At 44.7% G+C, this 16,055-nt stretch overlaps 2 protein-coding genes across 3 annotated transcripts; one reads left to right on the forward strand and one right to left on the reverse strand.

Annotated features, from left to right (window-relative positions):
* The first annotated feature begins 62 nt into the window (after positions 1-62).
* Positions 63-9,938, forward strand: PHF7 (PHD finger protein 7). 2 transcript variants are annotated; one of them, XM_061195423.1, is made up of 10 exons: positions 63-106; positions 863-915; positions 1,309-1,400; positions 6,160-6,261; positions 6,637-6,761; positions 7,225-7,384; positions 7,952-8,058; positions 8,518-8,634; positions 9,060-9,184; positions 9,405-9,938. In XM_061195423.1, the coding sequence occupies exons 1-10, from the start codon at positions 63-65 to the stop codon at positions 9,632-9,634; spliced, it is 1,155 nt and encodes a 384-aa protein (XP_061051406.1). In that variant the 3' UTR covers positions 9,635-9,938. The 2 variants fall into 2 exon arrangements, with proteins under 2 accessions (XP_061051406.1, XP_061051407.1); XM_061195424.1 differs by lacking the exon at positions 8,518-8,634.
* On the reverse strand, positions 3,291-3,488 carry LOC133094740 (translation machinery-associated protein 7-like). Its single transcript, XM_061195422.1, has one exon. It carries the CDS (start codon positions 3,486-3,488, stop codon positions 3,294-3,296), a length of 195 nt encoding a protein of 64 aa, XP_061051405.1. The 3' UTR covers positions 3,291-3,293.
* Positions 9,939-16,055: the final 6,117 nt, after the last annotated feature.

The following is a 16,055-nucleotide window of genomic DNA, read 5'->3' on the forward strand; positions in this document are numbered from 1 at the left end:
AGCCGGTATTGTCCTCATTATAGTATAGAAGAATTCAAGACAGGAGAGAGAGACAGCAGCGAATGAAGACTATAATAGGAAAGAAGAAGGAACATCAAAGATTGAGGTAGAGTAGGCAACTTAAGAGAGTTTGGGAGAAATTGTCCAATGGCCTGTAGTATATGCTTCATTTTTTGTCCCCTTTGCTTGGTCTTGGAGGCTAGGGTTGGTTAGTGTTGACGCATACACCAGTGGTCCCTGGGAAGCTGCCCAGTAACCTATCCTCCCAGGGATGTCCCTACTGGCAAAGTCCTGGCTGTGGAGCCCTACTGCCTAGAGTCATATCCTGGCTCTAACACTTGCTAACTAGGTGACCTGGGACAGGTTATTTCATTTCTTTAGGCCTCAGTTTCCTCATCTGGAAAATACATAATAATAGCACCCACTTTTTAGAACATTCTGTAGATTCACTGAGCTAATACATATAGAGCCAAGAATATTGCCTAGCAATAGGAAATTCTTAATCAATTTTAGTATCATTTTATTATGTCTTGTGAACATGGTACCACCTGAGATTCAGGGTAGGTGACAGTAGAAACAGTAAAAGAATAAAAGGGGGTTTGTTCTTGCATTCATTCAGTCAACACAGGCAATAGAGGCACTAGAACAAAAAGATGGCTATGATCTCACATAATTCACATAATTCCATGGGCATGTTTTGTGCTTTCAAAAAATATGAAAGGGAAGAAGAAAACTGATGTCTTAGTCTTTAGCTGTTTTGGTCCTTCATCAGACCCATGGATAGCATTTTGAGGGAAATGTTACAAGAGATGCCAACAGGATCCTCAAAGACTACCTTGTACTTTTTCCATCTCTTGTATAGAAAATCTGCCAAGACAAGGAGGGTAACCCAGAGGAAGCCTTCTTCAGGGCCTGGTAAGAAAGACTGGAGGTTCTGTTTGGCTGCTGCCTCCCGACCTCAGCAAAGGCCACCTGTGTAGGGCAGCAAACTTGCTCTTCTCACTGTCAATTCCTTCCCAGAATCTCTAAGATCCTGAAGAACTCAGAGTCTGTAATTTTTAAATGTCACGTCCAAAGTTCAAGGAACAAGTTAGTTAAAGCCACTTGAGATAAAAGTATACGAAGTGAGCAGTTGCAGCCAACTCCGTCAGATGTGGCTAAAATTATATGAAAGCCTAACATATCAAATAACACTTCATCCCAACCTCCTCCTTGTCAAAATGACCCTCTTCCCAGTACTGTCCTCCTCCTTGTACTTAGAGAGATCGTTATGCTCCCAAAATGAATTCCTAACATCCTTTCTTCCAGTTTGCCGGCTATGCCTTCAAGAACCTGGGGATCCCGAAAAATTAGGGGAATTTCTTCAGAAAGACAATCTCAGTGTGCATTATTTCTGTCTTGTGAGTATAAGGCCCCCTTTGCTTTGAATGTCCTATGGCTTTGCTGTACAGTCTGTGCTCTGTTTTTGCATCCAGCCTCAGATCCATTGCCCTGTTTGCTTGTTTTTCTTAATGACTTTTTTCTTTTAAACTCTAATTTTTAAAAAGTAATGTGTGTACCTGATGTAAAATCCTAACAGTATAAAGTATGTACAATAGAAAGTCTCTTCCCCTAGTAGTATTCCCAATCCTTCTCCCTCTCCCCAGCAGCAAATGCTACCAACAGTTCTTCCAGCTATTTTTTCCTGATATTCTTTTTAAATTAAGTATAGTTTGTATGCTATAGAATGCACCCATTTAAGAATACAGTTTGATGCGTTTTGATAAACTCATATATCATATATTTGATAAACTCATATATCAGTAAACTCATATAACATGGATATAAAGTATGTCCCCATGTAAACACTACCCCAATCAAAATAATTATTTCCATCATGCCAGAAATCCCCTCCTACCCTCTTCCAGTCAGTTCCCTCAGAGGTGATCACTGTTCTGATCCATAGGTTACTTTTGCCTATTCTTATACTTCATATAAATGAAACCATACAATTTGTACTCTTTTGTGTCTGGCTTCTTTCACTCAACACAGTGTTTTGAAGATTGATCCATGTTGCATGCGTCGGTAGCTTGTGCCTTTTTATTGTGTAGTTGTATTCTGCTGTATGAATACATTATAATTTGCTTATTTATCCACCTGCTGATGGACATTTGAATTGTTTTCATTTGGGGGCTATTGTGAATAAAGCTGCTATGCATATTCACATACAATTTTTTGTGTGAAAACATGTTTTCACTTCTCTTGGGCAAATGTCTAGGAGTGAAATTACTAATTATATGTTTAACTTTGTGTGAAGTTGCCAAATCACTTTCCAAAGTGGTTGTACCAGTTTACAATCCCACTAGCAATTTATGAGATTTCTGTTTGCACAATATTCTTGTCCCGACTTGATGTTGTTAGTCTTTTTAATTTTAGCCATTCTACTGAGTGTGTTTTGGTATCTCATTGCGGTTTTAATTTGCATTTTTCTGATGACCTAAAATGTTGAGGTTCTTTTTGTGTGCTTATTGGCCATTCACATATTTCCCTTTGTGAAGTGTATGTACAAATATTTTGTCCATTTTAAAAGTTGAGTTGTTTTGGGATTTCCCTGGCGGTCCAGTGGTCAAGACTCCACACTTCCATTGCCGGGGGCATATGCTCGATCCCTGGTAGGGGAACTAAGATCGCACATGCCGCACGGTGACGCCAAAAAAAAAAAAAAAGTTGAGTTGTTTTGTCTTATTGAGTTATAAGAGTTCTTTGTATATTCTGGCTACAAATCCTTTTTCAGAGATGTGTGTTGTCACTATTTTCTCCCAGTCTGTGATTTGCCTTTTAATTTTCTTTTTATTTTTCAAATGAGTTGGTTTCATTCCAGGTGATGCAGAATTCAGGATAGAACAAGGACTTAGGAACACACTTTGGCAGGATTCTGCACTGGGTTTATGCGGATCTCATAGCTAAGGTAGAAAATGGCTGAGAAAAACTAAAGACAAGATGAGCCACTGTATGATTTTCTTTTTTTTTACAAAAATTTATTCTTAAATGTACAAAAGGTTCCAAGCTATAGCTATAGGTGGCGACAGATGTTATGGCAGGGAATCCAGATGTTTAAACAGGAATGGAATCATCGTTGCCTCAGGCACAAGGAACAGCTTACTTTTTAAAAATTTTATTTTATTTATTTTTTGGCCACGCTGTGCAGCTTGTGGGATCTTAGTTCCCTGACCAGGGAACCTTAGTTCCCGGGCCCATGGCAGTGAAAGCACCAAGTTTTAACCACTGGACCACCAAGGAATTCCAGGAACAGCTTACTTTTTGCCAGATTTCTTAATTCCACCTGTGGCCAGGGGGCCTTTCCCCGCAGCCTTCCCTTTTAGCTCCTCGAGTTTCTTCTGCTCCTCCTCCTTTTTCTGCTTGAGTGCCTTATCTTCCTTGCCCATCTCCTTGGCTTGGTTCTTGGGCTGCTTCAAGGACTTATTCTTGCCACCTTCATGGCCCAACATGGTGCCTGCTGCCCCTTCCCCCTGCCTTTTTATTTTCTTAATGATGTCTTTCGAAGAACAAAAGTTTTTAATTTTGATGAAGTCCAGTTTATCTATTTTTCCTTTTATGGTTCGTGCTTGTTTGTGTGTCCCAAGAAATCTTTGCCTACCCATTGCATTACCTCAGTGCCTTTGTCAAAATCAGTTGACCATGTATCTGTGGATCTGGATGATTTATTTTATGTCATTGATCTGTGTGTTGATCCTTACCAATACCACACTGTTTTGATTATTGTGACTTTACAGCATCTTGAAATTAAGTCTTGTTCTGCAGTCTTTTCCAATATTGCTTTGGCTATCGGGTGCTTTCCTTTTCCATATACATTTTATATTTAGTTTGTCAATTTTTCGTTAAAAAAAAAGCCTGTTGGGATAGTGATAGGGATTGCATTGAATTTATGGATCTATTTGGGAAGAATTGACAAACAATATTGAATCTTCCAGTCCATGGCCATGATATATTTCCCCATTAATTTGTGTCTTTTAAAATTTATCTCAGCAATTTTTTTTTTTAGTGAAGAAGTCTCGCACATATTTTGTTAAATGTATTCCTAAATATTTTGTGACTTCTATGCTAGTATAAATGGTATTTTAAAATTTCATTTCAAGTTTGTTGCTGGTGTATAGGAATGCAGTTTATTTTTGTACATTGATTTTGTATCGGCAATATTGTTAAATTCACTTATTAGTTCAGTAGTTTTTATTTTTAAATTTTTTTGTAAATGCCTTAGGATTTCCTGTGTACACAATCACGTGTGAATAAAGGCAGTTCTTTCTTTCCAATCTTTATGTCTTTTAATTCTTCTTCTTGCCTTATTGTAATAGCTGGGAACTTCAATCTAGTGTTGAAAAGAAGTTGTATGAGTGAATATCCTATCTTGTTCCTAACATTAGAGGACAGCATCCAATTTTTCACCATTAAATATGATGTCAGCTGTAGGTTTTTCTTAGATGCTTTTCATCAGATTGGAGAAGTTCCCTTTTACTTCTGGTTTGCTGAGGGTATTATGAATGTGTGCTGAATTTGTCAGATGCTTTTTCTGCATCTGTTGAGATGATCATGATTTTTCTTCTTTATTTTGTGAATGTGGTTTGTTACATTGATTGAATAATGTTAAACTAATCATGCATTTCTGGTACAAATTCTGCTTGGTCATGATGTATAATCCTTTTTATATGGTGCTGGATTCAATATTTTGTTTCATTTTTGTATCTATGCTCATGAGAAAAATTGGTCTGTGCTTTTTCACTCCTGTAAGTTCTGTCTTGTTTTGGTGTCGGGTCTTGTTTAATTTCAATGCATTTATAAGCATATACATTTTCAACATAAAATAGACATCCTATACACAGTGTTTTGTATTTTACTTTTTTTTACCTCATATATTTATGGAGCTCTTTCCATATAGAACATTTTTTTAATAGCTAATTGGTATTCCATGGTACAGGTGTGCCAAAAAGTATTAAACTCCTGTTAAAGGACATTTAGATTATTTTTAATCTTTCACTACTGATTTTTCTGTTTGTAGAAATTATACATGTTCATTGTAGAAAATATTAATAACACTTAAAAGTATAAATGGAAATCACTCATATAGTCCTAAAGCCTTGAGAGACTGTTAACATAGATATGTTTTAAGCCTAATTGGGATATAATTCAAGCGTCCTCAAGTCATCCAACCTTGTAGGCTCACTTTTTCTATAATGTTAAAATAAAATAACCTCAGCCCCCATTACATATAACATGTAACTGCTGCAGTAGGTCCAGCACCCTCCTTAATATTTTTGGAAGCTTCTTGGCGTGGGGCTCAGGTATGACATTCTTCCAAAGTATGTACACGTTCATTGTTCACGGGTACCTAACAGTTTAGCTTCTTTTCCCTTGATTTCCCATTCTAGACTCTGCTTTGGGGGCTTTTCAGAAACAAAAGGTCCTTTAAAGTATGTTTTTAAAGAAAAGTTCAATTCCTCCCCTTCCCCTATAAGGCAGAATGACTACAGTCAGGAGATTTGAAAGCCCTGTTTCCCTTTCTGTGGAGAATACACTCTGAGAAGAGTATTTATTCTGTACTGAGGGGCAGTACAGTGGGAGAGTGAGAGTGTGGGTTCTGTGGGCTCACATGTGAAGGCGACTCTGCTGCCTCCTTTCTGGGTGACCCCAGCCGGGTCACTTGCTGTGCTACACCTCAGTGGCTTCTAAGATGAGGATCACAGTGGCATCTGTATCACAGGGTTGTGGTGAGCAGACAATGAGTCACTATACAGGGAACGTTTCTCCAAAGTGCTCAGCACACAAAAGCAGTGCTCAGTGAATGAAAGGCAGAGTAGCACAAAGGTGGGTAAGAGCCCAGGTTCTGGGCTCTTGATACTGTCACGTTATTTCTCCTATAAAATGGGGATGATGACAGTACCTACCTCTTAAGGTTGTTACAAGGATTAAATGAGTTAATATTTGAAAAGCACTTAGAGCACCCAACACTTATGCTATGTAAGGCCTTGTTAAGTAAATAAATTACCCTGTAAATGCATATATATTCCACCAAGCTCTGTTTCTTAGCTCTCTTACCCTGTCATCACCCACTGCACTGTTTCACTGATCATCAGTGTTGACAGCCTGGTTCTGCTGACCTTCTAGATCCTATCTAGCAAGCTGCCTCAGAGGGGCCAGTCCAATAGAGGTTTCCATGGATTCCTGCCTGAGGACATCAAAAAGGAGGCAGCCCGGGCCTCTAGGAAGGTTAGAATCCCCTGAAATGGGGGCCTTGGGATAGGCCTCTTCTCATACTCCTCTCATCATCCCTGTTTCTATTCTTTTCCCTAGTTGCTAGTTTAAAAGTCAGAGGACTCTTGAATTTCCCACTGGTCCTTCTCTTAAGTTCCATGTTTCTCTAGGGTATAGTATCGTAAGTGAGGAGAGGGAGCAACATCCTGAGAAAGCCAAAAAGAATTCAGTGCTGCTTGGAGCTCAGCTTCGGCATACCCTAGCGCTTCTAGGTCCACTGAGGAAGAAGAATGGCTGTTGCTTCAAAAAATTTCCATTCCGTAGAATGATGTGCCACAGAATGTCTGTCTGTTTTGGGGCCCTGAGCACTGCCTGGGATCTCATTTGCAGATCTGCTTTGTGTGCAAGAAAAAGGGAGCTGCCATCAACTGCCAGAAGGATCAATGCGTCAGAAACTTCCATCTTCCTTGTGGCCAGGAAAGGGGTTGCCTTTCACAATTTTTTGGAGAGTACAAGTGAGTGATGAAGGAGGAAAGTTGGGCTGCCCTTTTGCTATTTGTTATTTAGCATCTAATGAAATCAGAGTCCAGTTCTCACGGGCCTGTTTTGATTCACCAGAGAATCTGTCCCTCCATTCAATAATGAGAAACAGTATCTTGACTTGGCAATTTCACAGGGGTTGCTTCTTGCTTCCTAGCCCCTCCTTAAATTACAAACAGCTGGGGTTCTTAGCTGCTCAGAACTAAGTGGGGCTTTCAGGAACAGGAGGCTGTGGAGATAGTCCCAGGAGCTTTGCTCAGTGGGAAAGCAGCTATGAGAAGGAATGTGGCTGTTCTTCGCCCTGCTCCTCCTCCTCCCCCATGAGCGTGGAGGTTCAGTGGACACTGGCCTGGGTGGTTGATTGCCCTTCCTAGGCCGGGCAGCTGGAAAACTGCATCAGTGACAAACCAGAAACCAAGTCTATTTACTCTACCACAGATCATTTTGTGAGAAACATCGCCCAACACAGGACATCCGATGGGAGAATGTGGGGGAGGAAAGCTGTGTCTTGTGCTGTGAAGACTTATCCCAAGCAAGTGTTGAAAACATCCAGAGTCCGTGCTGTAGCCAAACTATCTACCACCGCAAGTGCATACAGGTGGGGCTTTCTCTGGACTGGGGACCCTCCACAATGGCCCAGTTCTGAGCACCCTGGGAATGCTCAGGCAATCTCAGCTTTTGTGCTCTGTGCTGCAGGCCTGTATACAGGACTGGTTCCAGAGGAAAGTTAGCCTGGTCTCTGGATATCCTTGACCTGTAGGACTTTATCATAAGATTTAGACTGAACAAAATCCTCAGGATGGCTGGAGTGAATGAGCTTATCCTAGAATGAGTCAAGTAGCCTCAAAATCAGCCATGCTTCCTGGGATTGAAGGAAAGGGAAATGTGTATTCTTGGTACCTGACCCCTACTGGGTCGAGCACTGCCAGGCCCCATGACTGGAGGTGACAGCTGAGGCACTCCTGAGCACTCTCTTGAGCTTTTGGTCCCTGGTCTGACACCTGGATTTGCAGCCCTCTCCCCAGCCCATCCAAATTCCTTGTCCTGTAACCCTTAGTCAAGCTCTCCTAGCAACATCCTCTTTGTGAGACGAGGGTGCGGGGTGGGAAGAATGTGATCAAAGATAGTGTTTTTACAAACACTATCTTCCATGTTTATCTTACAGAAATATGCCCACACATCAGCAAAGCATTTCTTCAAATGTCCACATTGCAACAATCGAGAAGAATTTCCTCAAGAAATGCTAAGAATGGGAATTCATATTCCAGACAGGTAGTAGAAACTTTATAGCAGGAATTGAGCCAGGAAGTGGGTTGCCTAGGTTTCTAGAGAGAAGGTGAGTGTGAGGATAGTTCAGAGCATGAGGAATCAGCAGAAGCACTGATGTACAGTGAAGAGGGAAGGGTGGTGGGAGAGCTTTTCAATTATAAAAAGAAATGGGGGGGGTGAAGCAGGGGTGGTGGGCATGTTTCTGAAAAAGGTGCTTTGGGGGTCAGAATTCTTTGGGTTCTTGAATTCCAGTGTGGAACTAAGGAACACCTGTGTTCCACTTACCTGCTTCAACCCTCTCCCACTGCCAGGCCACTAGCCCCGCCTTGCTGAAAGTATTCAGGCAATCTGTTGAACTCTTTTGCTGTGTTACCTTGAGTTCTTCCTAGTTCCTCCCAGGTGGACAAAGGTTTTACCACCCGATTATATGTCCCTTACTCACTGTTTCTTCTCCCACTGCAGAGACGCTGCCTGGGAACTCGAGCCAGGGGCTTTCTCGGAGTTGTATCAGCGCTATCAGCATTGTGATGCCCCCATCTGTGTGTGTGAACAAGGCAGAGACAGCTTTGAGGATGAAGGGTAGGAAAAGCCTCCTGGCCAGACAGATCTCTCAGCAGGGCCATCTGAGACCTTGCACGGTTATCAAGCGCAAGAAATTTACTTTTGTCTACAGACCTCAGGGTGAACATAGCTGCTGAGTCCCATCCTTGATCAGCTCAGGACTCACTCATGTACAAGTGAACAGGTCTCTCTGCAGGGTCTGCTCTCCTTGTGCCCCATGGAGAGACACTCAGGGCCAGTTCCTTCCACGATCCACCTTGCGAGTGGCTGTGCCTGACCGCAGGTCTTGGGATCAGCACTCAGCCACATCTCCGTCACGGGTAAAATGTGTAGTAAAAGATACCTAAGGAGCCCTCAGCAAAGGCCTGGCCTGCAGCGAACATTCCAAGAGTGGTAGTGAGTGTTACATTTGTCCCTCAACCCTCCCTTGGCTCTTCCTATAGGAGGTGGCGCCTCATTCTGTGTGCTACATGTGGATCCCACGGCACCCATAGGGACTGCTCCTCTCTCAGATCCAACTGTAAGAAATGGGAGTGCGAGGAGTGTGCGCCTGCTGCTGAAGCCACAGGTGGGACTGGAGGGGTGGTCTGGTCTCAGAACCGGGGTGGGGGTTGGGGGTCCGGGGGACTTACGGTGCCTGGGAAAGGAAGAGGGTGTGCTATCAGATGGGGACTTTTAGTTGGTACTTTAGTTTGGGGAGGAAAGCGGCTAGGGAGGGGCATAAGGACCTGCGCCTGGGAGAGAGACAGAGGGTCGAGTTTGCCTCTCCCACCTTTCTTTCACCACAGACTGCACACCTGAAAACTCAGGTGACATCCCCTGTTGCAGCAGCACCTTCCACTCCAGGGGGCATTTCTGCAGAGACACCAGCCTGGAACAGAATCCGGGCCCTTCTTGGACTGACTGTCCAGGCTCTTCCTCATTAGAAAAACCAGAGTCCTCTGGTTGCAGGACGAGGGCCCACTCCTGGCGATCCAAGGGTGTCAAAATCACTAAGAGCTGCAAAAAGTCCAAGTAACAGTTTCTGAGTAGTCGCTGCCAAGCACATTTGAGTACAAAGCTGTGTTCCTCCATCAGGTTTGGGGGAGGGAGCACTTTGGCACTGTGAGACAAGGAAAGGGGGCTAGCAGTGAGACTCTGAACCAAAGAAAGAGAAGTCCCAGGGGAACATGAGTTTAGAGCAGAGTCCTGATGCCAACCACAGGACGCGTTTGTGGCTTTAAGAGCACCTCTGCTCTTTCTGCCTGATTCCCAGAGGGCCTTTTCTACTCTTCTTTTTCTCCCAAGATTCTTCCACCTTGATCTTGTTCTCATATACCTCTTCTGACTTCACCCACATTTGTTATTATACAAATAAAAGTTTTCTCTCCATTGCTGTCTCCTTATGCATTCACTCTGGAATTTATCTAACATACTAAGGAATCTGGAGGGTAGAGTGAAGGAATAGGAAAACGCACCTTTCTACTCTATAAAATTCAGTGAATTAAATGTAGAACTTTCAACTTAGACATGTTGCTTTGGAGGGAAGTATTTTGCAGGTATATCGACTTTGCAGGGACAGAGATTTCATCGTTGTGCAAATAAACACACAGGATCTCATCAGGAAGGTGAGCCAGCGAAGGAGAACACACTGGACTGAGAATAGGCCACTATTGCAAGGCTTGGGGCCCTGGACTCAAAGACCAGGGACTGCCGTGCTCATGTGGGACAGAAGGGGCTCCACTCACTCCAGGCAGCCTGGTCTTTAGCATACCTTCCTAACCCTAACACACCTCCACTCAAACCCTCCTGTCTGGTGGCTCGGGCATTTCTAGCTCAGGTAAGGGGGCCATGCCAGCACATTAGGCAAGACAGCTAGGACAGAAACCTGGCAGAAGGTCTTGGGATAAATTGAATAGAATATTTGTTTGTTTTTAATGATTTTGTGGGATTTGGGTTAGTGGGGGAAACTCAGGACCATTGCCAGGTACCGAGTTCGCAGGGTCTCGCTGCGAACTTGGTTTAAATGTTGCTGACCCCTGGAGACTTACATCTGAATGTGCACAGTGATTTGGATTTGACCAGATTCATTTGGAATCACAAGGAGGCGGTGGGGGTCAAAATAATACTTTAAAAAGAAATCAAGAAATACTAAAAGGATTATAATGAAAAATACTCTCTTGACTCATCCTTCCCTACCCCTATTCCCTAAAGGCAACTACTCTCCACATTTTTTAGCCATTTCTTGATACATTAATCTTAGACATTTTTGACTTCCTATTATATTACATAAAGATCTAGCAACTTAAAAACCTTCCCATGTTCATTCCCTCCATCTTTTATAATTGCATTGCAATTTTTGTTAAATTAACCTTCAGTGTTGAGTCAAGTGGTACACTATGACTATTTTTCCTCTCCTGTACGTTGTTTATTGTTTTTTTAAAAAATTAATTAATTTATTTTTGCTTTGCTGCGTTGGGTCTTCATTGCTGCACGCGGGCTTTCTCTAGTTGCGGCGAGTGGGGGCTACTCTTCATTGCAGTGCGTGGGCTTCTCATTGCGGTGGCTTCTCTTGTTGTGGAGCATGGGCTCTAGGCACGTGGGCTTCAGTAGTTGTGGCGTGCGGGCTCTAGAGCACAGGCTCCGTAGTTGTGGTGCATGGGCTTAGTTGCTCTGCGGCATGTGGGATCTTCCCGGACCAGGGCTCGAACCCATGTCCCCTGCATCGGGAGGCTGATTCTTAACCACTGTGCCACCAGGGAAGTCCTCCTGTACATTGTTTATTCCCTTTTTTAAAAAATAAATTCATTTATTTTATTTTTGGCTGCGTTGGGTCTTCATTGCTGCACGCAGGCTTTCTCTAGTTGCGGCGAGTGGGGGCTACTCTTCATTGCAGTGCGCGGGCTTCTCATTGCGGTGGCTTCTCTTGTTGTGGAGCATGGGCCTAGGCACGTGGGCTTCAGTAGTTGTGGCACGCGGGCTCAGTAGTTGTGGCTTGCGGGCTCTAGAGCACAGGCTCCGTAGTTGTGGTGCACGGGCTTAGTTGCTCTGCGGCATGTGGGATCTTCCCAGACCAGGGCTCGAACACGTGTCTCCTGCATTGGCAGGCGGATTCTTAACCACTGAGCCACCAGGGAAGTCCTTGATGTTTTTCTTATGATTAGACTGGAGTTATGGGTTTGAGGGAGGAAGACCACACAGGTAAAGTGCCATTTTCATCACATCAAATTGAAGTTACATACGATCAACATGACTTATCACTGTTGATGTTGATCTTGGTCATCTGGCCAAGTTAGTGTTTGCCAAGTTTTTCCAGAAAGAGAAAAGTTACTCCTTTTCCCCCTTTATATACTGTAAATTTTGGAAAGAAGCCACTCTGTGCAGCCCACAATTAATGAGTGGGGATTTATGCCCCCTCCCTCTTTAAGGACAGATTATCTACATATATTATTTGGAATTCTTCAGCATGGGAGATTTACTTATCCTCTCCCACGTATTTATTTATTCAACCATTTATATCAGTATGGACTCATGGATATGTATATTATACTTTGGGTTATAATCCAATACTACTTTATTTTGTTGCTCAGATTGTTCTAGCTTTGGCCATTGGGACTCCTATGTCCTTTTCACATACTGCCATTATTGTGTGTTTCATTTTGGTTTGGTTTGGTTTGGTTTTGAGCACTTCTTTACTTTTTGGCACTACAAGATGCCCCAGGCTCATGTTGTATATTTTAAATACCTGTTTTCACAAATGATGTGTCTATTAGAATTAATTACCATTTTATAACCTAGGACCTAGAACAAATAGTTCACTTGGGGAGGGTAGGAATAGACATCAAATAAAAATTCCCCAAAGCACCTGCTCCGCTTCCTCTAATTCTTACCTTTGTGGGAACCATGAACTAGGGCCAGAAACCTCAGAATCTCCTTATGTTTCCTTTTCTGCTCAACCACCCTCTTTCTTGTCAATTTGACTATTTTTCAAATGTTTGCCTTCCTCTCCATCCCACTGCCAGTGTTGAGCTCAGACCCCTGTGCCTCACAGGACTGCAGCAAAAGCCTTCTCTCTGCATGGTTTCCTATATCCACTTGCTTTGCTTGGCATATCCATCCTTATCCCTTCTGTTAATTGCCATAAAACATCTGCTAGCTCTTTACTTAGGATGGCCCCCGCTGAGATGGACATCTAAGCCCTTCCATGGGCACTCTGCCATGGCTACCCTGAAATACTGGGCCCTGAGCATGAGCTTTGCAGTCTGGAGAGCCATAACCTCTATCCTCAGCCTGATGGATCCAGCATAAGGGCCACTTCTTCATCCCTGGGCACTCTCCCTGAGCTCTGCTTATACCCCTATTATAGCCTGTGTCATTCTCCATCTGGTCCCATAATTGTCTCTCCCTCTAGATTGGAAGCCCCTTATGGGAAGGGACCTTTCTGTCTTATTAACCTTTCTCCCCCTCATGGTGTCTGGCTCAGGACCCCACATGCAGAGGCAGTTTGATGTCTACTGAATTGTTGGATGTGCTCAAACCCTGCATTCATAAGCCTGATGTTTTACTGTCAAACACCAGAGGGCACTGTGAGCATGTTGAGGAAGAAAATTATAACCCTTTAGGCGTGGAAGGTTGAGAAGGGCTTATGAAAACTTGCTTCTGTTTGGGGATTGCACAGGACTTACTGCTATTCACTTGTTCTAAACACATCCATTCAAGTTTATCCATGAGTCGTGCTCCTGTTATATCTAGAGGTTAGTATAGATGTTACTAATGACACTTCTATCATAGGTCAGGTCCTCAGATAGGACTGCCTTCATGGTCTCTCCAGACCCAAAGTGATCCTCCTAACCCCAGCTGCTCTCCTCTCACCCCTAAAAATGGGGACTGCCAGTCCCAAGGGGAATGGGTAATATGATTCTGTTCCTCTTCTGCCCTACCCTCCTGCTGCACACACACACACACACAGACACACACACACACAGACACACACACACTCTGACATCAGGGCCTTTGGTTGTGGTTCAAAGGCTCTAACTTCCTGTTGGCAGGGCAGGAGGTTGCTATGAGAAACAGCACCTCCATTGGCCCTGACCCCAGGGACACAGCGTCAGCTCCCTGTGTGCTTCCAGGCTGGCTGGAGGTGAATTGCAGCATCACAGGGGCCCCTAGGTATGAGAAGGCTCCCTAACAGACTAAGCCAGGGAGCCCCATTCCAGAGGGGTTGGCTATTTGCAAGGGTCTCATGCCTTGTACATTTTTTCCAAAAAGCAACATGGCAATTGCAGGCCATAAACCAAACAGTTGATGTTTTTCAGAAAATAATCTCACTTTTCCCTAGCAAACCACCTCTAGCCCTGGGGTCTCTGAGCAGTGTGACAGCATGAGGCCTCCGTAGAGAGAGTGAAGCCCAGGAGCTTCTCCCCCTTGTCTTTGGTATAAACTTGTTCCTTGGGCCTGCCCTGAAGTGCACCTCTAATAAACAGGAAGGCATCTGCGCCATCAATGTCTGTCCCTCACAGAGCATCTGAGACCTGTCTGGGCCATCAAAGCCATCCCCAGCCCCCAGGAGCATTCTGGAGGGGAACCTAGTCTCTCCAGAAACAATTCCCCATTGTGTCCCCTCACTTGGAAATCATAGATATGTTAACAGGCCCTTACATTTAGGCAGGTCCTGCCCTGGCTTTGTGCTAATGTGTTGTTTTTTCTTCCTTGAACAATGTCCTTTCCAGTAGGGCCAGCCGTTCACACCATTGTCTGAGACCCTTGGACTACAGGAAACAGCACCAGATTCTTATCAGCTGGGGGGGTGGGGGGGTGGGGGCAGAGTGAACAGATGAGGTCATGCCCATAAAGCAAGCTGCTGGTCTGCCATGTCATTCTTCTATACCTTTATCTGTGAGAGCAGAGCCCCCCTTGTCCTTCTAACAGGCAAATCTGGGCTTTAAGTGTCTCTAATACTGTCTCCTCCATTTGATGGCAGATACTTGGACTCTGCTTTAGGTTTCTTGATTCACTTTGGAATCCTCTCCAGCCCACAACTGTCCCCTTGCCCTGGTCTTCCCTCTCTGCCCAATGGGATGTTCTTGGCGGTGAAACACACTCCACTGGGATGGATTAGGGTGCACTCCAGTCATCTTCTTCCCTGGGGGAAAGGGGTCAAGACTGGTCACCTGAGTCCTCCTCATAGCAGAATCCCTGAGTACAAGCTACTATTTGACTGCTGGAGGCCTGGTGTGAGGATGAAGGTGGGCATCCCTTTCAAGGCCTCCCTGGAGACTGTGCAGCATTTCCAATCCTCAGTGGAGAATGATTTTTTTAAGGGCATCATTGAGGAACCAGGAGTTTCATTAATGAAAATCCAGTGGGGAAAGTGAAAGGCTTCATTAGGACACAGCCTCTAAGGAGGAGGGGGCCGGCAGTGGTACCCACACAAAGGCAGACTGGGGCTGGGCAGTGGGAAGTGGGCACAGGGCCACAGCTGCTGTTACTTCATCTCCTGTGCACCAGGAGGGTGGGTGAGTCCGGAAGAGGAGCCAAGGTGGGGGTCCAACAATCCTTGAGCTCTTTAGCAGGTATTATATCCAAACCTAGCCCCACTCATTCCTTCTTTCTGCACACCAGGGCCAAGTTTGTGATCTCAGAAATCCCTGGGGATTTGATCCTGGTGTGTGTTGAACTTTCTCCTTGCCAGAGCCCCTGCAGACTAGGACTTGGGTAAGGCTGGGGTTAATCCTTAACTCGGGTGGAAATTGGTCTGTTTCTGAGCAACTGTCTGCTACTTGTAAGGAGATGTGGCTGACTGGAGACACCTCAGTTTGCTGGACTGCAGAGGCACGAGAGAGTTCTCTGCGACCCACCTGGCTCTAGCTGCAACTGGGGCCATTGCGAGCCCACAGAGAAGATAACCTGGCAGGAGACAGACCTGCCTCCTGATGGCTGCTGCCTGCCCACTCCTGAAGCTGGAGGATTCTAGGGGTGTCTGGGACCTGACCCAGGCTTAGCTGAATGAAAGGGAAGCACAGAAGCCATTTGAGAAAGTGAAAAGGGCTGTTTTCCGCCCTTATTCTGCCCCTACCCTGCCCCTCACCTTTCCTTAGAAACTAGTCTTTTGGACTGCAGGACAGCCACAAGCTTGGGGTGAATCCCAGCCCTCCACAGTGGACGATGCCAGACACAGGAGGAGCAGGAAATGGGCTGGGGAGGCCGGCTGGGTGTGGGAGAACAGGAGCCAGAGGCAGGGCAGAGTCCAGGCCCAAGGGACAGCAGACTGGCAGCTTGGCAGCCCTGGCCCTGGGGTGGCAGGTCCTGCTCTGGTGCCAGCCACGGGAAACCAAGATGTGGCTATTCCATCTGCGAAGTCAGGGGCTCCAGAGTTTACAGGCTTAGAAGGCAGAGATTAATAAATTAATCTCAAATGTAAAGGGAGGGAATTAAGCTAACCAGCATTTTCCCAAAGT

Source organism: Eubalaena glacialis, chromosome 7, assembly GCF_028564815.1.
Source record: "Eubalaena glacialis isolate mEubGla1 chromosome 7, mEubGla1.1.hap2.+ XY, whole genome shotgun sequence".
NCBI classification, from domain to species: Eukaryota; Metazoa; Chordata; class Mammalia; order Artiodactyla; family Balaenidae; genus Eubalaena; species Eubalaena glacialis.